Source organism: Rhizomucor pusillus (assembly GCF_041956525.1).
Source record: "Rhizomucor pusillus strain CBS 183.67 unplaced genomic scaffold VTP01scaffold_6, whole genome shotgun sequence".
Taxonomy (NCBI): domain Eukaryota; kingdom Fungi; phylum Mucoromycota; class Mucoromycetes; order Mucorales; family Lichtheimiaceae; genus Rhizomucor; species Rhizomucor pusillus.
In genome coordinates, this window is record NW_027192148.1 from 446,860 (window position 1) to 466,448 (window position 19,589).

At 45.6% G+C, this 19,589-nt stretch overlaps 10 protein-coding genes across 10 annotated transcripts; 5 read left to right on the forward strand and 5 right to left on the reverse strand.

Moving 5' to 3' along the window:
- Positions 1 to 227: 227 nt before the first annotated feature.
- VTP01DRAFT_9073 (uncharacterized protein) lies at positions 228 to 5,509 on the reverse strand (the record flags this gene model as incomplete). The annotated part of the gene is made up of 18 exons (XM_069388265.1): positions 228 to 409; positions 481 to 689; positions 749 to 1,787; positions 1,842 to 1,964; positions 2,024 to 3,145; positions 3,197 to 3,319; positions 3,387 to 3,518; positions 3,579 to 3,701; positions 3,757 to 3,879; positions 3,936 to 4,064; positions 4,132 to 4,188; positions 4,245 to 4,457; positions 4,508 to 4,639; positions 4,704 to 4,841; positions 4,906 to 5,004; positions 5,065 to 5,099; positions 5,160 to 5,220; positions 5,293 to 5,509. 18 exons carry the CDS (start codon positions 5,507 to 5,509, stop codon positions 228 to 230), a joined length of 4,257 nt encoding a protein of 1,418 aa, XP_069240579.1.
- A 254-nt stretch (positions 5,510 to 5,763) lies between these two features.
- Positions 5,764 to 7,309, reverse strand: VTP01DRAFT_9074 (uncharacterized protein; the record flags this gene model as incomplete). Its single annotated transcript, XM_069388266.1, has 6 exons — positions 5,764 to 6,633; positions 6,698 to 6,768; positions 6,830 to 6,965; positions 7,026 to 7,130; positions 7,185 to 7,199; positions 7,259 to 7,309. 6 exons carry the CDS (start codon positions 7,307 to 7,309, stop codon positions 5,764 to 5,766), a joined length of 1,248 nt encoding a protein of 415 aa, XP_069240580.1.
- A 982-nt stretch (positions 7,310 to 8,291) lies between these two features.
- VTP01DRAFT_9075 (uncharacterized protein) lies at positions 8,292 to 8,897 on the forward strand (the record flags this gene model as incomplete). Its single annotated transcript, XM_069388267.1, has 1 exon — positions 8,292 to 8,897. The coding sequence occupies one exon, from the start codon at positions 8,292 to 8,294 to the stop codon at positions 8,895 to 8,897; it is 606 nt and encodes a 201-aa protein (XP_069240581.1).
- A 150-nt stretch (positions 8,898 to 9,047) lies between these two features.
- Positions 9,048 to 9,875, reverse strand: VTP01DRAFT_9076 (uncharacterized protein; the record flags this gene model as incomplete). The annotated part of the gene is made up of 2 exons (XM_069388268.1): positions 9,048 to 9,706; positions 9,776 to 9,875. 2 exons carry the CDS (start codon positions 9,873 to 9,875, stop codon positions 9,048 to 9,050), a joined length of 759 nt encoding a protein of 252 aa, XP_069240582.1.
- Positions 9,876 to 10,907: 1,032 nt separating this feature from the next.
- Positions 10,908 to 11,625, reverse strand: VTP01DRAFT_9077 (uncharacterized protein; the record flags this gene model as incomplete). Its single annotated transcript, XM_069388269.1, has 4 exons — positions 10,908 to 11,051; positions 11,131 to 11,280; positions 11,344 to 11,447; positions 11,514 to 11,625. The coding sequence occupies 4 exons, from the start codon at positions 11,623 to 11,625 to the stop codon at positions 10,908 to 10,910; spliced, it is 510 nt and encodes a 169-aa protein (XP_069240583.1).
- Positions 11,626 to 11,668: 43 nt separating this feature from the next.
- On the reverse strand, positions 11,669 to 12,011 carry VTP01DRAFT_9078 (uncharacterized protein; the record flags this gene model as incomplete). Its single annotated transcript, XM_069388270.1, has 4 exons — positions 11,669 to 11,699; positions 11,763 to 11,802; positions 11,874 to 11,921; positions 11,987 to 12,011. The coding sequence occupies 4 exons, from the start codon at positions 12,009 to 12,011 to the stop codon at positions 11,669 to 11,671; spliced, it is 144 nt and encodes a 47-aa protein (XP_069240584.1).
- A 111-nt stretch (positions 12,012 to 12,122) lies between these two features.
- VTP01DRAFT_9079 (uncharacterized protein) lies at positions 12,123 to 12,718 on the forward strand (the record flags this gene model as incomplete). The annotated part of the gene is made up of 3 exons (XM_069388271.1): positions 12,123 to 12,247; positions 12,305 to 12,474; positions 12,540 to 12,718. 3 exons carry the CDS (start codon positions 12,123 to 12,125, stop codon positions 12,716 to 12,718), a joined length of 474 nt encoding a protein of 157 aa, XP_069240585.1.
- Positions 12,719 to 13,045: 327 nt separating this feature from the next.
- VTP01DRAFT_9080 (uncharacterized protein) lies at positions 13,046 to 15,556 on the forward strand (the record flags this gene model as incomplete). The annotated part of the gene is made up of 11 exons (XM_069388273.1): positions 13,046 to 13,065; positions 13,123 to 13,211; positions 13,286 to 13,366; positions 13,426 to 13,553; positions 13,607 to 13,750; positions 13,820 to 13,891; positions 13,949 to 13,982; positions 14,048 to 14,352; positions 14,415 to 14,883; positions 14,945 to 15,210; positions 15,269 to 15,556. 11 exons carry the CDS (start codon positions 13,046 to 13,048, stop codon positions 15,554 to 15,556), a joined length of 1,896 nt encoding a protein of 631 aa, XP_069240586.1.
- Positions 15,557 to 15,847: 291 nt separating this feature from the next.
- On the forward strand, positions 15,848 to 17,505 carry VTP01DRAFT_9081 (uncharacterized protein; the record flags this gene model as incomplete). Its single annotated transcript, XM_069388274.1, has 5 exons — positions 15,848 to 15,919; positions 15,978 to 16,094; positions 16,166 to 16,390; positions 16,457 to 16,714; positions 16,771 to 17,505. 5 exons carry the CDS (start codon positions 15,848 to 15,850, stop codon positions 17,503 to 17,505), a joined length of 1,407 nt encoding a protein of 468 aa, XP_069240587.1.
- Positions 17,506 to 17,843: 338 nt separating this feature from the next.
- On the forward strand, positions 17,844 to 19,554 carry VTP01DRAFT_9082 (uncharacterized protein; the record flags this gene model as incomplete). The annotated part of the gene is made up of 5 exons (XM_069388275.1): positions 17,844 to 17,909; positions 17,971 to 18,003; positions 18,073 to 18,531; positions 18,592 to 18,687; positions 18,760 to 19,554. 5 exons carry the CDS (start codon positions 17,844 to 17,846, stop codon positions 19,552 to 19,554), a joined length of 1,449 nt encoding a protein of 482 aa, XP_069240588.1.
- Positions 19,555 to 19,589: the final 35 nt, after the last annotated feature.

Consider the following 19,589-nt stretch of genomic DNA (forward strand, 5'->3'; position numbering starts at 1 on the left):
TTTGATTTTTTAACGGCTTTATTTTTTCTTTTTTTTTTCTCTTACTCGATGGTTCCAAGTTATATATCTGTATTATTTTTCCACTTGATACCCTAGCATCTAACTCCATTCTCTCTCTCGCACCAAGAAATACCAGAAAAAACCCGAATTTTTCTTTTCTTGTATACGCCCCAACAAATATATGAACGATGATGATAAATAATCAATGAAGGAATAAAAGATTCATATTATCCACTGTAATCTTCTTGTATCAAGTGATGCAGGTATGCGGTCATTTTCTCTTTTGATGGCATGCTATTTGCCCGCTGCCACCGGAACAGCTCGCTGCCGTAATTGATGATCGTCTTGAAATTTCCTGATCTGAAGGGCGAGTACGGTCGAAAGGCGTCATCTGTCAAGTATGCGACCACTAGAAAGGAGGCAATGTGTTATTTCTTTGGATAATCCACGCAGCAGAGAGGAAAAAGAAAAGATACTTGCCGAGCATAGTGCCATTCGTTGTTATTGCCACGGTATTGTTCTCTTTGACAAATGTGATGCCAAGTATATCGCCATCTGTCAAACTTAACGGGAACATGTCTGTCCTGGCTAATTCTCCATATACAATGAAGGCTTTTCTGATCGTGTGCTTGTATTCTAAACGAACTGGGTATCCATCACCTATGCTCTGCAGTCCAAGAATGACATCTCTGTGCAAGAAATCAATATCAATCCATTGTTACTTTTTGAGCAGCAATAAGGTACGAACCTATCTTGCTTGTCATGGAACGCTAAAACTGCTTCAAAGTAGAGAGATGGAAGAATACTGTAATCTTCGGCTTGGGCCGGCCGACTTGGAAGAAGAGCCAAAGGTGAAGAAGCGAAAAATGAAGACTGCTGCTGCTGTTGATCGTAATCTGGAGAAGTGACACGCATCCGTTCCATAGCATCCGTCAGACTGCCCAGGTCGTCGTTGCTGTTAGTGCTGCTTATTTCCGACGGCGATAACGGAGACGTCGTCGCCGTGTTGTCTGCTTGGTTGGACGCATCTACTACGAGGCAACTCATGGGCCGATATCCTTCAGGCAAGTATTTTAATCGATCTAGTGGACCTCCAAATCTGAACTTGCATTCTTGACCTGTCGACAACGACACGGTAGGATACCATGCCTTGTCGGTTGCTACGTCCTCAAACGCGACACCGAGATCCTGTCCGTTTTGATAGTATCGGATCTGCTGCTTATCGAGATCGATGGCGCACGTCAGTGTATCGCCGACCGCCCAGCAGCTACCATACGTTTGTCGTCGATTGTCATTTCTACCGTGCCATTTTTTGACGCGGTGGCCGTCGTATCCGTACGAATGTTCGTCGTCACCGACACCTCTGCCGGCTTCGGCATCCACGTATAACTCATCGGTCGCCCAACCTATTTGCATCAATCCATCCGTCACAAGCACAACTTCGTACGCATATTTATGATTTTTGTGCCGGTTCCAAAATGTTGAACCCACGGTGGGCGTGCTGTGTGTTGCACGCACGCTCTCAAACGTCCAGGAATCATTTCGAGCTTCCAGCCGTGTCTCGTGGTTCAGCAGACTATATTTTGTACGTCGTCGTACGTCAATCTCGACAAAGTGCGGATCATTGCTGGTTTCCAGGGAATTGCTGATACACCGACTCACGTAGTTCAGAATTAGACGTGAGTAAAAATGAAATGATCGTTTTTGGAGCATTGGCAGCTGCGCACTTTTCCAGATACACACTGACATTAGCTGCAGAGGACCGTCCGGCATTCTGAAACTTGATTCTACACCCATATATTAGCATTACGTCGGTAGCAGTGCGCGTATAAAATATTTACCTGCACAGATCATTGTGCCTATACATGTCAGTACATGCTCGGCTAAGGGACGATAATGCTGGTACAGATAAAAGATGGATTCGACAAAATGAAGTTCTGTCATCAAATACCGTCGGATTGAAGCTAAAAAGCGAATTAACCTTTTTCCATACAAACTTTTTGGAATACTAGTTTGTATTTACCATGTCGGACAAGAGAACGTAAAACAAGCAATGAACGACTTGCTAGTCCAGAGTACAATTTGGCTTGGTGCGCGCAACGGCCAACGGTGATACTCTCTTCAACTGTCGCCGAATCGTGCTCTTCACCTCGTCTTCTAGTTTCACCCATCCTCTCGGCAGCGGATTCGACGTTCCTGGTGGAGACAAACGCTTCTTCTATCTCCTCGTCGTCCTCGTCGTCGCACATACGATTTTCAATGCCAAATTCGCTGTCTTCATCGTCTTCAACGCCTACTTCCCAAGGTACATATTCTCCACCTTCTGCCTCAGGTCGCTGATGCCGACGCTGCCATTGCTGCTGTTGTTGTCTTTGAGATAGTTCATTATTTTCACGGCCATTTTCTCCAGCAGTTATAATCCTAGTTGCAGTACGCAGCCACGTTACAAATTCGCGATACGTCTCGGCGGCGGCCTGTTCGTCCAATTCATCCAGGTTGATGCTTTCCACTTTTCTTGCGGCCCATCGATCAAGCACAGGATACAGCGATAGCATGAATAAAGTCTCGGCAAATCGGCAGACTATACCAGGCAGCTCCTCCATATTTGTGGACGACGGTTTGGATTCATCCATATCGCGCAGCTTGGATGTCCTTTTTTTCATCCCTGTCGTCGTTGTAACCGCTTCTTCTTGCTCATCCAGCTCTCGTTTCATCCTCTCCACGTCTGCTAAAAGGTGTCCGATAACATTGCCGGCTATGACATCTCCAAACAGTTCCTCGTTCTCTAGCAAAATACGCAGAGCGCTCAGCGCACCCACAAACTGCAGTCGAGATCTCAATGGGAGCTCGAATTTCAAAAAATGATGGTTTCTTTTCTGCGAGTCGGACTCGTCTGAATCTGTGTCTTCAGACGAGAGACTGCTCATTTTTAAGCTATTGGCAATACCGAACCGTCGCCTGTGTCTGTAGGATTTAGGATGCTGTTGTTGTTGTTGAGCGAGCTCATGCTCGTCGCCCTGATGCCGAATGGCGAATAATAAGGATTGCATCATGATAACGGGTATTATATGGTGCGAAATGCCAACACAGATATTAATGAGCGGCTCAATGACTTGGAGTGTGACTCTCGTAATGATGATTCGATCTATAACTGGTAGTTAGCAAAGTCTCTCGGTATCCTTATTTGAATACGTGCATCGGATGGCCATTGTGAGAAGCGACTTTGAACTCGAGAGTTGAAGGCGTTCGTGAGTTGAAGAAACGCACATGCTGACAAGGGTATCCAGGCATTGATCGCGGACCTTTTCAGCAAAATCATCTAGATAAGAAGTTGAATTAGTAAATTATGCCCGCATTCATTCCTTGTCAACATGTTGCCTATGTACCTCGCATGGCCATTAGGTTGAAGACAGCACCGACAGCGTTGTATTGTACATCGATCTCATCGCAATCCATCAACTCATTCAAGGTTGATATCAGTTGATCTCTATGTGCAGCCAATAATTCGTGATTGACCGCTAGAAAGAAGAGATTAGTACATGGTAATTTTCAGCATATAAAGACATATTAAGACATACAGAGACAGCAGAACAATGACAGCATATCCGAAATGTACAGGGCAACGTGGACCCGTCGAGATTCTGTAATATCCAACAACACGTTGAATTCATTTGAAGTGATTATATCCGGATGTGACTCGACTATGTAGGCGAGTTAGTATTAGGAAACAGCAATTATGGTACTTTTCCCACTTGCCATGACCAGCAACAGCGTGGATACACAAGATGCTCCAATAGCGAACATCATCGTCGTCAAGCGTCAAGCATTTCATAATCTTTTTAACCATACCGGATTGGGTCATCTCCTTCCGAAACTTGCCTATTTGACTTTGCATTTGGTGCTAGTTCCTGTGGCTAAATAACCTTTTAACTTACCGTCAGCATAAGCCAAAAACTTTACAGTTCTCAGGACCACTCTGGAGATGTAAACTTCTTCGGTGGACAAGAGTCCTGAAAGGATAGTGTGGATACTCTTTATCTCTCTAAACTGCGAGGTAGCGACATCTATTGCAATGAGATATATACATGAATAAGACCGGCCTCAAAGTTTACGTCTTGCTTTTGCGCTCACCTTTCATGACAAATTCGTGCATGAGACCAGCGGCCCAGTAAACCAACTCCAAGTCCTCTGCAAAAACCCAGTTACTTAGATCTCGAAACCATCAATAGTCAATGAATCTATACCTCCTCTTAAACATATGGATATAAGTTCAATGACGTTGTAGCTGAGCAGTTCCGAAAGTATAGCTTTTGCCTCCATGGGATCGACGTTGGAAACAATGCGGACAAGACTTTGGATGCAGAACTTGGGCATATTTGTGTTGCCATACGTCATGCGTGCCATCACAGCCAAGATACGCACAAATCCTTCCTCAATTAACACTCTCGGAAAAGGGTCTGACATGTGTGTAAGTCTGTGTTCCAGACATCAGTCGATATGAACGTACCGCATCGTGATATTTGATAAAGGACCATGAGCGTCCAATATTTAAGCTCATTGTTCCGTACTTGATCTGAGGTTAATATGCGCTTTATCGCATCTAGTATCCCCAAACCGATGACATGATGTTTTCCCATGTCTGTTTTAGCAAGATGTCAATATTCGCACATGTGATGCGCACTCGAATCTGTCCATATATTTACCGCTCCCTTGAATGAGATCGCATATAGCTACGGCAGCGTATCGCTGAGTCGTCTCGGGCATAGCATTGTCTGTGCATTTCAAGGTATCCACGAGGACTTGGAGAGCGCCTGCAGCTAACAGCGCAGCTCTGTTGTTTTCTAATAAAATTATCAGTTTAAGCTTACCCCTTTAACAGTTTCCATTAATGCACTTATTGCTTACCTCGCCTTGTAAGCATCTGCAGAGTAGAGATCCCTTTTATCCTAGACTCCATCGGCTTATCGTTTTTGCAAGCGTCAATAATCGCCGAGAGACATTGTGCTAACAACAATGTGCATAAGAAAGTGCCACCAAGATAAATTTTAGCACAGTTTTTCTTACCAGACATGGCTCTATCAAGGACGATTTTCACAGCACTGTTTATTTTTATTATTATTTGAGTATTGAGTACGCCTCACGTTGTTTATTACAAGTACCTGCTTTGGACATTCACATTAGTCGACTGCGTCAAGTACGCCAGCGATTTCAATGGAATAGCTGTAATATTTATGCACGTAGTTGGCGTGAGACTCGCATGCGCTTTTGCGTAAGATAACCAGCCTTACATACAGTCCTCAACTCTCTGATTCGCTTCCTGCCGAATGACGTCGCGCTTTTTACGATCAAGCTGCTGATTTGAAAGCTCATTGAATGTTTCCAAGTGCGAGTACAGCGAGTACAGCATCAAGACGGCAGCCAGGCCGCTCGCGAAATACAAGGCCTTGGACGTAAATGCAGAGTCATGACTAGGTAACCACGGAGGTGTAGGAGGAGGAGAAGGCGTCATGCCAGACCAGACTGCCAAAAGTCAAGTGTTGTCGTTTTGAGTTCTGATAACCAATAACGAAATGTTTGATTCTCAACAGTGCTGTTATTATTATTACCGTTACAGCAACGGAAATATGTTCATTGCTCAATCGATTGAAATGAATTTTACAGAACATGCAACGTGAAAAACCTTATTGAATCGATACAATAGTGTCTAAAAGAAAACAAAATAATAAACCCAAACAACGGATCGTGCATTGAAACATAATGGAACTAGTATGGAGGATATCCAGATTGCGGCGGGTACCCTTGATGTTGCTGATGTGGTTGCGGTTGAGGCATGCCTTGAGGCGGTGGAGGGGGATGATGAGGATGAGGATGTGAAGGAGGAGCAGGAGGATAACCGCCCTGAGCAGGAGGATAATGCTGCTGAGGTGGCGGGTAAGGTTGAGGATGTGGTTGACCATGTCCGTATGGATCTGTTGGTATGCTCGGTAATGGCTTTCCGGGATACTGCTGCTGCTGCTGCTGTGGAGATGGATATCCACCGTAGCTCGGTGGTCCAAGAGGAGGTGGACCGGGTCTGAAAGGTGCGGATAGCAGAGGGGCACTAGCGTGAGGCGATGTTGTCGGTGCAGTGTGTGGTGAAGGAGCTCCACCGGGCGGGTAGCCACCTTGGGAGTGTGGTGGAGGTGGAGGGTTGCCTGGGGGATACATGGCTCCACCGCTGGGAGGACCAGGAGGAGGACCTGCTGAGTGACTACCTGGTGGTGGATACGATGGTCTCCCGGCGCTCGATGTACGCCACGTCGATCCTACAGAGACAGCTGGCGATGCTGGAGGTGCACCGGCAGGAGCAGGAGCTGGGGCAACAGGATGTGGAGCGCTCGTCATATGATGAAGAGGAGCCGCGCCTGCCGGGGGCATAGTTTGCATGGGAGGATACGACGTTTGTACTGGTGGGGGCCGAGGAGCATGATTCCCGGAAACAGCAGGTACTGGTGGTTGTGGAGCAGTCTGCATGGGCGGTCTTGGCCTTGGCGCGAACTGATTTGGCATAGCCGGCCGAGGAAACGACGCTCCTCTGCCCATGGGAGGACGAGGATGCATCAAGCGAGTAGGCTGTCGTCGAGGAGGAGGATTCTAAACACGTAGAGTTCCATTTTATTACAGGCTCTTTACTGATAACCCTAAGGCTTGATCTTACTGCAGAGTAGAACGTAAGTTCGAGATAAATATCACCTGCCTCTTTCCCGTGGTGTGTCAGAGGGATCCAATCTACGATTGAGCATTAGATAACCCATTGCATGTACGACTGGAAAGATAAATGGTATCCTACCATCGTGCTCTCCTTCCTTCAGGACTTTGCTCAGATCAACGTTTCCCTCGCATACCAAAAGATCTCCCTTCTTGGGATCCTCTGTTAAAATTTGCACCTTCATGTTATTGTGCCCGTGTGGGATAGGCATATTGACCTAGTCCACAATAAGTGACCCAAACCTTGGCATGCATAGACGACGACTTGCAAGTAGTACCTGATCGTCCCAGTGGGGATTGCAGTTGCCTTGGTAATCAGCCTTGGTCCGTTTTGCGACGCCTGCGACTCTAAAGACGGCAAAGGGCCTCAAGCTGCCCGGGATCTATTTAAGTTATAAACCAAAAGTAATATAGGAACGAGTCAAGCTGGCAGTTACCTTGGGCAAGTTTTCCTTTAAGCAGCGATTAGTTTAAAATCTCAAGTGGACGATTGTCGACAGAGACTACTTACTGCTTCCAGGGCCACAACGGCCAGCTCGCCCATCAATCGTGGTTGTGCCATTGTAGGTGGGGTGGTTTGGGGCTGATGGAAGAACGAGAAACGTTGCCTGCCCTTTAAACCCGACCAAGCTCTCTCTCTCGCTGTCTTTTCCCGCAACCGCCCGCCTGTCCCTCAAACCGCAAATGTGATACATCTGAGCAGTGGCGCATGCGATACCTTTTGAAGCATAGCGTCTCATGTCAAATGTACATCTTTTCGAGTTTTAGACACATCGTGCATTGAAAAAGCTTGCAATCCATCATAGACGCAATTGATTGCCTGTTTTTACTTATGTATCAAGGAAAAGGTTGGGAAATATAGTTTGGCTTGGTATAATTCGCTAACCAACAATCCGATTGAGGCGGTGTAAAATACACGAAGCTGAATCTTAAGTTCGTGGCAAAATATGTAAATTGTACAGGCGTGCTCTGCCATTTTAGAATGAAAGCGTGCTATGCAGTATTCACCATCGACTTGCCCGTGGCTATGTCAGTACTTCGATCATTCTTAGTGAGTAAAATGCAACTGAATTTGGCTCATCGCGTTTCCCTTCATGTGAGCTTGCATCTGTTCTTGCAGAGAATAGATATCTATCATATGGTCGCTGGAACTGCGAAAGACCGCACTCGTCGTTCCGCGCTTTTCAGCGCATCCCAAGCCAGGCAATCTTGTAATTGTATATAATAAAAATAATTTACTATCACACGGTAGGCCATTGACCAGTCAGAAATGTACCGTTGAGAAGGAGCGTATAATTTATTGATAGTAAATGCCATGCAAACATCACGCACGATATAGATGCTGACAGCTATTGTCTATCAGAGCTTGTAGTTTTATTGATCTTTTTAATACTATATGTTATACATGTATACGTCAAGTCTAAAACGCAAGTCATGCCCATCTCCTGTGAAAAAGATTATCAATCGATTTAAGGCACCAACGGAGTTGCTGAGTTGGCCGTGCATCAGTGAATAATGCTGATATCAGCAAAGGTTGCTACCGCATGTTTGTGCCCACGATCAAGTATAGAAAGGCTAACGGCGAGCCAATTCCAAATAAGTCTATAGCCGCTCCCGAACCACCAAGCACTCTTATTCCTACCAAGCAACAAGAAGCAGTCTCCAGCAATTCGGAATCCGAGCAAACGATCAGCGGCAATCCTCGGATCTCCGGAGCAACAGTTTCAGGAACGGCCGATAATCAGCAGCAAGCCGATGTCAATGGAAGCGAAACCGACAGTAAAAAAAATGAGCAACAACAAGAAGACACGACAAAGGAAACGGAAGAGAGCCGTGGAGAACCGAAAATCGAAGTAGACCCTGAAGACGATGAGCGGTTATTAATTACGTTATCGACCGGGAAGCAATACACGACAGACCGATACTGTCCTCACGCGGGCGCCGATCTCTCATATCTGGGCGAAGTAGCCGAAGACGAATATCCTCCAGAGATCGGTCCGATCATTGTATGCACGCTCCACTACTGGGAATTTGCATTAGAAAAAGGAGGTAGATCAGGCGGAGGAATTGCCACTTTGAACGCATGTCCTGTCAAAGCCTCAGGAGAACCCTGTCCAATGGATAATAAAGACAGTAAATTAGCTTGGTGAATGTAATGTAAGAATACGTTTTAATGTCGTGTATGAGAATGACAGAATGCATTGAATTAGATGTATGTATATATGTGACAAAAAAGGACGATTGCTATGTACATAAAGTGGATGGAAGAGAAATACAACAAGCAAAACTTTTGGAGAGACCTAATAGTCAGAATTTTGACGGCCCGGACGAATACGGATGGGTCTGGGGGTCGTGTCGCCATCGAGGGCAACAGGGTGGCGAACCATGAGATAGACAGGAGGTTCAGTAGAGCCATTCAGCTTGGCTTCAGCTTCGACATTGAATCCAAACTTTGCAAAGAACTTGAGAGCCTTGTCGTCATTGACTTGCACGCAGACCGGCTGGTTGCCCTGATCAGCCTTATCAATGACATGCTGCAAAAGCGCACTTCCGAGACCTTTGCGCTGCTCGTGCGGCAAGACACCAATGTATCCAATGGTGATGAAATGTGGATAAGGGGCCATGACCTTGCGGCGCATCTTGTCACAGGCAGGCTGGATCTTGAGAACAGCACGCAAGGCAGATGTCCATCCGATGAAGCTTGCGAGTTTCTTGGTATTGAGAACATAAGGCCACGGGCATCCTTGCGACTGAGTAGTCCAGACCAATACTCCTTTGCAACCGTCCACTTGCATAGCAAAGTCTCGGCTCTGCAGAGATGCTGAATTGATCATGTTCTTGAAAAGGGTATAGAGGAACTCGGCTTGCTTCTGCTGCTCGAGACCACGAGCACACCAGCGCAGGACGGCGTCGCCGGCGTAGGCATCCGTGAGGGTATAAGCGGCTTCCTTGATGGCGCCTATGTAGAAAACAAAGAAGTTTTGTGAGTCAATTGAACAAAGTGTTCTAGAAAGAAAAAGCAAGGTACCCTTGACGATGGGTCGAACGTTCATAATGTTCTGGTCGAGGTTGATTGTGAGTTTACGGCTAACACGACGTTCGTCGACGACAGCAGGTGCCACGAGCATATAACGTATAAAGGCTTTTGCAGAAAAAGAGAACGGATTTGGATGAGGTATAGCCTTTTGCCCTGGAAGCTTTTATATGTTCGAAAGAAAAAAATCAGAAAAAGATGAAAGACCGCTGCATGAAAAAGGCAAAAATCTTGACGGACATCAAACATGTGGAGCGAATCGTCTTTCTTGATCAAGTCCGAAGCAATCCAGACTGTCAGATCGACCGCTCCCAAAAAAAGCACAGACATCCTTGTTTGTCTGCGAATCGCCCGCGATCGTCCTGCAAACGTGCTTTTTCTTTTCCACGGTCCGAATGACCTCAAGCTGAAAAAATAAAGGTCGCGACTCCTTCCCCTTTCCTCTCCTCTCGGAAATATTGCCAACTTTAACTCCTTCGCTTATCAGTTGCAACAGGGGAATAACGAGGGTATGGTAGTCTTGGCAACGACGGCGAAAAATGAAAAGCGCTCAGACCATCAACGAGAGCCTAAAATTTTAGCGCGCTCTATCGGTGACACATCCTCCCCCTGAGTGCTTCTCCCCAATCTTTGGTTAGAGCGGCGATATACGCTAATTAGTGTTCCTTTTTGACTTTTTTCATATGCATAAACACATACCTCAGCCCACATAGGCCCATGGTAGTCTTGGCGATTGATTGATTTTTTGCTTGTTGGTCTAGAATAAACAGATCTTATCGTATAGTTCGTTATCACTGCTCGCAATCACGACATATCCCTGACAGAATTCGTCGAACCGGTGACCAGACAAACAAACATTTAGCGTGAATGCGATCACTTCAATGCAATTTCGAAGGTGCTAGATCCACCTGCCAGCTGCAATTCTCATTCAGTTAACGAGGTGTCCATGCATCTGTATAGACTCCTAAGCTGTTTCATATATTTTCGGCGCAATTTAATGTAAAGGTAAAAACGTGATTTTCTGTATTCCGAATCTCCAAGAAGCAGAAGCACTGCATACATTCTCTCGCGATTTCTTCTACTGCAAAGCTCGATGATTTTTATTCCTGTTGCTTTATGTGCTCGTTCACATGAAATCTTCCTCTGCAGCGTTGATATCCTCGACCTCCTTTTCTCGCCAATTGCTTCGCATTCTGCTTTCATCAAACATATTCTGGATTTCCTTCTCAGCCTTCCGTTTCTCGGCTGCTTTGCGGAGTGCCTCCTCTTTCTACAACGAAAGAAGATCATTGTTATCAAATAAAGATTTCCTCGGACGGGCACGACGATTTAAGATTATCGGTTCTTACCGCGGCTTGCTCTTGCGCCCGGATCGCCTTGCGATCTAGCTTTTCACGCTGAATCTTCTCCTGCATAAGATCGACCTGACGTTCTTCCTTCGTTTTGTTTAGTCTGTTGACAATTTCGTTGATACGCTTTTCCACATGGACACGCCGGACCTAAACCATCACCGTTTGGAGTTTCAGGTTTTACGGTCTAGAACTCGCCTTTTGTTACGTTACCTTTTTGTGATTGTGGAAAGTTACTTGGCCCGTCTCCATACCGGGCGTCTTTTTCAGATTATCCCACGGCGTGTAAATCACGGTGACGTTGTTCTTTTTGTTGCCTAGCAAAATCCCCAAGAGCGTTAATTGTTGCAGGCCAAAGAATGCATGAAACACGCCCGGGCTACCTTCAATGCTGTTTGCTTTGACTAGCTGCGCGCAATCCTCGATCACTTGAGATGGTATATCATCCCACGTCTGTCCAGGCTGAAGACGAACATATACGTGGGCACTCGACATTTTATCAACGTGGAACTGATGTGTAATGTTACGAGATACTGCATCAACCGTCGCCTCGTCTAAATTCACGTACCCTGATTGCATATTTAAGTACACCTTATATATTTAGTACATTTTTGCAGTCATTAAATACGTACCAAATGTCTTCTGGGAATCCATACTTTATAAGGTCTTCGTCTAAGACAAATAGCCTACGTTTAGTGAAAGTCTGTTCAAGACAAACATGCGTATCGGGGCGTGTGCCTTACTTTCAAACTTGTCCTTGCCCATATAAATTGTAATGGGAGGATCAACAACTATCGCGTTTTTGGTTTACAGGTTCTTCCCTAGCAAACAGACGGTAGAATGCAGCAATGCTTACCATTGCTTTGAAAGTAGAGTACCATTGGGGTTAGAGAATGTAAGGTTGGCGGAGAGTGGCTTGCACGTTACTGCATAGGCAAGAACGAAAGCAGCTTCAAGCGGTTCAGACCCCCACCTAATTTTTCCGCTCACCTATGCCCAAGGAAACTAAAATCAAGAACAGCGATCTTTTGACAGCTGGATCCAAAGCATATGCGAAGAAAAGAAAACGGAAACAGCAGACTGTCGAGTTTGTCGAGTATAATCCCGATGCTAGAAGGTACTTTTGATCCAGCCAACTGATCGATCGCTGCACCGCCTCTAACAATCTCGCTAGGGACTATCTGACAGGTTTCCATAAACGAAAGCAAGCCAGAAAAAAGGAAGCGCAAAAGAAAAAGGAGGAACGGTTACGGCAAGAGAGGATTAAGGAGCGTGCGGAAATACGTGCTGAACGGAAACGAGAGATCGAAGAGAGAATGGCTCAAATGAAGGCCATGTATCAACGTAAAGTATCCCTATGTAAACTTGTATGATGATGGCATTGCTGATTATTTTGGTTTGTATTACAGATGAAAGCGAAGATGATGACTCAGGAGATGACAGTAACAATGTTTCGGATGGTACAAAGGAAGACCAGGATGATAGTAAGAAGTCGGGTCCATCAGTCAAAAAGTTTAAATCCGCCACTGCCCTGACAACGGTCACTGTGATTGAGAATATGGACGATTGGGGCACGCAGGACAATTAGAAGCCATGGCATCAATCTCAGTTCAGCGAACTGATATCAATTCCGATATCCTATCCCATCACATCTAGTTATCGATTCTAGTCAAAGCAGTACCTGACATGTACATATCTCATCCTTACATTCATTTTTCGTTTCAACATCTACATACCAATCAAGCATCTTTCGTATTATGTTGAGCAGGCACACGTGTCTTTAATCGGAGTGTTAACAAAGAATGGCGCGTGAAAAATGATAAAACCATGTTTAAGGGCCCTTTCCTTCAATAGCTTTAGTGGGGTCTTGTTCATCCTCGACATTTCTCGCAGTTCTTAGCTATACCTTGGCACAATGCACCAGAAGCTGCGATTGTAAGTTTACCAAACGCACGCCTGAAATGAGTGCTCTGAACGGAGTGTGCTTGGCAGGTACATCACTGGAAGCAGCTATGTTGTCGAGCCCGGGTCTGGGTCCAGTCTCGTCGTTGACCGGGAGACCGGTTCTTTGAAGCTAGCTGGTAATAATAATAATAATAATATTGAGGATGGCTATATTTCATAGCAGTTGTCGTGACCAACATTCTGCTTTCAGATAATGCAACCCCACCCATCTCTGAGCAAGAAAGTGCCCAGACCATTTGTGGTATAATGGGTTTCATTCGATTGCAAGCAGGTATTCTATCCTTGTACGCTATATTTGCGCTTGAACATCCAATTAATACTGGATAAAAGGCGACTACATGATCGTCGTTACGGACCGTGCCTCCGTTGGATCGATCCGCGGGCAAGACGTCTATCGCGTATCTTCTTTCCAGATATTGCCTCTCCCTAGAAACCTGAAAGGACTATCACCGGAACAGGTACTGGAAACTTAAAGTAGAGCAATAATCCAGGAAGCTAAAACTTTTCCTAGCAAAAAGATGAACATGCATACGTAGACTTATTGGAGAACCACTTGAAATCGGGCGGATTCTACTTTTCATATTCCTACGACTTGACCCAGAGCTTGCAGCGACAAAGCGAACAGCAACCGAACGCTCAGCCATTGTGGCAGCGTGTAAGAGTTTTAAGGATATTGGAGCAAGTTGCATGCTGGAAACTTACATTGAGATACTTCTGCATCTAGGCTGACGACAGGTTCTTTTGGAACCGACACGCGAGCAGCAAACTCATTGACGCTGCGTCCAGTACTCCTGAGGTAGGTTCCTATATTACAATATTTCCAATTGCATGGTTCGCTTACATGACATGTTAGATATCTGATTTCATTCTCCCAGTCGTGCAAGGATGTAAGTAACTGCAGAGGAAATCAATACCTAGAAAGTAGTTATCTTAATGATTGGATCTTATCTAGTCGTCTCTATCCATAATGTACAGATGAATGGCAAGACATTCTGCTTCACATTGATCACGCGTCGCAGTCGCTTCCGCCCAGGCACTCGCTTCTTCTCTCGCGGTATCAACGAAGAAGGGCACGTGTCAAACTATGTTGAAACGGAGCAGATTGTCTTGTACGATGGACCTCAAGCTAAGCAAGTGACAACCGGTCAAAAGCAGCTGTCCTTTGTTCAGACCCGCGGTTCCATTCCCGTATTCTGGGCACAAATCATCAACCTTAAATACACACCTCGCCTCTGGATTGGAGAAAGCCGAAAGAGTGTACGTAAAATGGCAAAGGAGGCGCACCTGGTAGATTTAGATTCTCAAGCGTAAAACTATAGCTTGCTGCGGCTCGCAAACATTTCGACGAACAAATCCGTATCTATGGTCCACAGATTCTCGTCAACCTGGTGAACAAGAAGGGATACGAATTGCCAATGGGTCAGGCATATGCTCGCACAGTGGAGCAGCTGAACGATCCACGTCTCTACTACACACATTTTGATTTCCACAGCGAGTGCAAGAGAATGCGATGGGATAGAATTCAGCTTTTGGTAGACCAACTGCAAGAACAACTTGTCAAGCAGGGCTATTTCTACTACGATGCTTCATCGGAAGGATTAGGAACCATTCGTAAGACGCAATCTGGCGTCGTACGCACAAACTGCATGGATTGCTTGGATCGCACCAACGTTGTCCAGGGAACACTCGCTCGTTGGGTTTTGACACAGCAGCTGCGTCAAATCGAGATCCTAACTACTGATGAAAGCATCGAGTCTCAAACACAATTTATGGATATTTACCGCAATGGTAAGTATACATTGCTATTAATTTTTTAATCAAAACCGAGCTTACATTGCATCTACTCTAGTATGGGCTGACAATGCAGATGCTGTCAGTACCATGTATAGCGGTACAGGTGCTCTCAAAACCGACTTTACACGAACCGGTCAGCGCACCAAAGCCGGTGCTTTGCAGGATCTGACCAATTCGTTGACTCGTTATGTCAAGAACAACTTTAAAGATGGCCAGCGTCAAGACGCGTTTGAGTTGTTTTTGGGCAACTATCAAGTTCCATCTCCCAAAGTCGCTGAAGCCAGTCCTTTCACTACAGTTAAACCGCTACGCGTTCGAGTGGTAAGTCCTTGGCAACAATAATGTACGTTATCAGATTAATTGATCAGTATCCTTTTAGGTCCCCTCCATTCTTGTTTTTGCCTTGTTCATGCTTTTGCTTAATTTGGTCCGTCCTAACTACTCGGGCGTTAGCTCGTGGCTATCCTACCTTCTTCTTCTAGCATTCTGGCTTTCCGTTCTAATTTCAGGTGTCCGGTTCGCTTTGCGCCATGGAGACCAGTTTGTCGAGTGGCCGCACTTGATTCCACAGCCCAATTACGACACTGATACAGTAGATACAATAAGCGAAAAGGGTGCCATGGTACCTCCCGATATGGGAGTGCCACCAGCAAAATACGAACAATAAATAAGTGCTTTAATTACTGCGAGAATATACACTTTTTCCCAAAAGTAATGTCGCATTTTATGAAATTTCATAATACATTTATACACCAAAACGACAAATTGCGACATTAATTTTTAGAAAAAGTGTAATAATGATAGAACCTGCAAGGACAAGGAAATGGATCAACCGCTGACAGTGGTGCCACCGGCATTTGACTGTCCGAAAGTGACTTCTGTTCTTTCTGGCTGAAGCAAAGCCCAAATTTTTTTGTTATCCCCGTCAAGCATCGAGCTTCAACCGGTTTTATATTAAATGGAGGACACCATTAAGCCTACCAACAGCGGCGCTGAAGTTGATACTTCTCAGTGGCCCTTGCTCTTGAAGGTAGCTACATGAATAACAATCCTGCGATTGTGACATGAATACTGATTTGCCCTGAAAGAACTATGATCAACTCAATGTTCGAACCGGTCACTACACACCTATTCCTGCCGGCTGCTCGCCTTTGAAACGTCCTCTCAACGAGTACATTCGCTATGGTGTGATCAACTTGGATAAGGTAACGATCGATTGATCGATCTTGAATCGTCGGCGTGGAAACGAAACTGGGATCTGACCTCTTTACGCTAGCCCGCCAATCCCTCCTCTCACGAAGTCGTCGCCTGGGTGCGCCGTATCTTGCGAGTTGAGAAAACTGGTCACAGCGGTACTCTTGATCCCAAGGTTACTGGCTGTCTTATTGTCTGTATGGACCGTGCTACCCGTCTTGTCAAGTCTCAGCAGGGTGCCGGTAAAGAGTACGTCTGTCTCCTCCGTCTTCACGATGCCATTGAAAGTGAGAAAAAGTTGAACTCTGTATGTTTGAGACGAAAATGGAACGATATGGAGGGATTTACTTACCATGTATCATTCCTTTCGTAGGCGATCGAAACCTTGACTGGCGCTTTGTTCCAACGTCCTCCACTTATTTCCGCCGTCAAGCGCCAGTTGCGTGTACGAACTATCCACGAAAGCAAGTTGATCGAATACGACAACGATCGCCATCTCGGTATCTTCTGGGTTAGCTGCGAAGCCGGTACCTACATGCGTACTCTCTGTGTCCACTTGGGTCTGTTGCTCGGTGTTGGTGGTCACATGCAGGAACTGCGTCGTGTCCGATCTGGTGCCATGTCCGAAAACGTAGGTGTAAAGTGTAAATATCCATTCCTTGGCAAGTAACTAATATTTTCACATAGGATGACATTGTAACTATGCACGACGTTCTCGATGCTCAGTGGATGTACGATAACAACCGCGACGAATCCTACCTCCGACGAGTTGTACGACCTCTCGAATCTTTGTTGACCGGATATAAGCGCATTGTTGTCAAGGACAGTGCAGTCAACGCTATCTGCTACGGTGCCAAGTTGATGTTGCCAGGCCTTTTGCGTTACGAAAACGGCATTGAAGTAAACGACGAAGTTGTCTTGATGACTACCAAGGGTGAGGCTATTGCTTTGGCCTACGCACAAATGACCACTGCTGTCATGGCCACCTGCGACCACGGTGTTGTTGCCAAGGTGAAGCGTGTCATTATGGAACGTGACACATATCCACGACGATGGGGCTTGGGTCCTGTTGCTTTGGCCAAGAAGAAGCTCAAGACTGAGGGCAAGCTTGACAAGTACGGCCGTGTCACTGATGAGACTCCTGAAGTTTGGAAGCAGGCATACGTTGACTACACCAACAACACTGACGGCAAACTGCCTGAACCCGCATTCAACAAGCCCGCATCTGCAGCTGTTGCCGCTGCTGGCATCGCTCCCGTTATTAAGCCTGTCACAGTCGCTGCTGTAGACGCAGCAGCCAAGGGCCAGAAGCGTGGCGCTGAAGAAGTAGACTCTTCTGAGCAATCTGAATCCAAGAAGGCCAAGAAGGAGAAGAAGGAGAAGAAGGAGAAGAAAGAAAAGAAGAAGAAAAACAAGGATTAAACTGTCCAACTCTTGCATGTCCCATTAATATCTTGTTTCGTTTACCATTCTATCTCTTGTTGTTTGCACACACTTATTCATCGGTCATTTTTTCGTCTTGTAATTTCTTTTGCTTTCACCTCGAAGATATAAAAAGCAGTTTGCATCTCCACGCATAGTAGCTTTCGACAAAAATTATTATCAGCTGCTGCAACCCCAGGGACGCCCACAGCAACAAAGAACGCGTTTTCCAGCTCCGAGGGAAGTTTTTCTTTTCTTTTTAAGTTGTGAACCCTTTCCCCTCTTCCGCGACTTTCTTGCTAACTCAGCAAACGACGGCAGTTCCTGACCACGAACGCATGACTACAGAGGAGGACGTTGCATTCAAAGGAGAGGAAGAGGAGGAGGAAGCCAGCGATATCTATGTAAGTTACACAACGCACGACGCTTCAGATCGGTTTGGATGCGCTAAATATTTCACCTCAGGCTGTTCAACGCATTCTAGGCATAAAGAACTATGTAAGTAAGCATTACACCAAACTATGTTGTAAATCTCAAACGAGTATATGCTAACAAGCTTTTACACAGAGGACGCTCATATGGTACTTGGTGCAGTGGGAAGGGTACAGCCAAAACGATAACACATGGGTTCGCGAAAACGACGCATCCTGCGACGAAGCTATCGCCGAATTCAAGCGAGCCATGGAGCAGGAGCAGCCTGGTGCACTCGCCAAGATGGTTGGGGGTACTAAGTTGGTACTCAAGGGTGCAGTTGATCCGGATTTCAAGATCGAGAACATGCGTAAAGCAAAGAGAAAATTACAACAAAGAATCAAGCGTGAAAATTTGAAACGAAGCCGACCAGATAGTCTCAGTCCAAAGAAACCGGCGGCTAGGCCTACGAACAAGGCGCTATCCGCAAATACAAGGAAGGTTGCTGCAGATAGCAACGTACTAACCAAATGCTCAACGGTAATGTTCGACGCTATGGCCGAAAGTTGTGGAATACAAAAAACACACGGATTTTATGATGTTTTACATGCAAAGGCAAATCAATGTATATAAGGCGGTCATTCTTGTTCCAATTATACTGACATGTATATATAGTATGCGGAGATATGGCCGAAAGTCGTCGGTCGTGTTGGACACATAAAAGCTAAGGAGTTCCTATGTTCGTTACGAGAATCCTTTGCTGTGTATGAGGTACATTTCAATGGTAACCATTTCTTTTTTGAGAATGAAAGAATATTCATTGTCTGTACCTGACAACTGCAGCCACAAATTATCGCATGCAAGAAAAGCTCAGATACCTTGCATTATGCGACACAAAATCAGCTTGTGACAATTATGAACAAACTGGATACGGAAGATAAACCAAGATTCTTGTATGTAGAACGCTTGCTGCTACCTAGTGATTCACCTCAGCTGGACTCGACGTTCAACATTGCCTGTCAATGCAGCAGTGTCTGCGTTGGCGACTGTCACAATGAAACCCCAATGTACAGTGAAGACGGTCTCTATATTGGATTACGTGGTCAAGTAATTTACGAATGCAACGATCGGTGCGCTTGCTCGGAACCTGGCAGTGCGTGCACTAACCGTGTTGTCAAAAAAGGTGGAGTCATCCCGCTAAATGTGTTTAAGACCCCCAACCGTGGATGGGGTGTCTGCGCAATGAGCAACATACGAAAAGGCGAATATATTGCGGAATACGTTGGCGAGGTGCTCACAATCGATGAAGCCGTGGAACGTGAGAAGATTTACAGCGTTACCAACGAACGATATATCTTTGGAATGGATTTCGATGGCGAGCCGGACAATGTCGTGGATGCAACGCTTTTCGGCAACGTTGCTCGGATGATAAACCACAGCTGCAACCCAAACTTGACTATTATTCCAACGTTTATCGAAAGCCTAGATCCCAAATTCTATCATCTCGCTCTGTTTGCCACACGAAATATCAAGAAAGGCGAAGAACTGACTCTGGATTACGGAAAGGACATGTTACAAGACTTTGAATGTCACTGCGAATCATCGAAATGTCGGGCGAAACTTGAACGCGTGAACTGAAGAAAATTTGCATTTCTAACCTGTTCATCTCTACA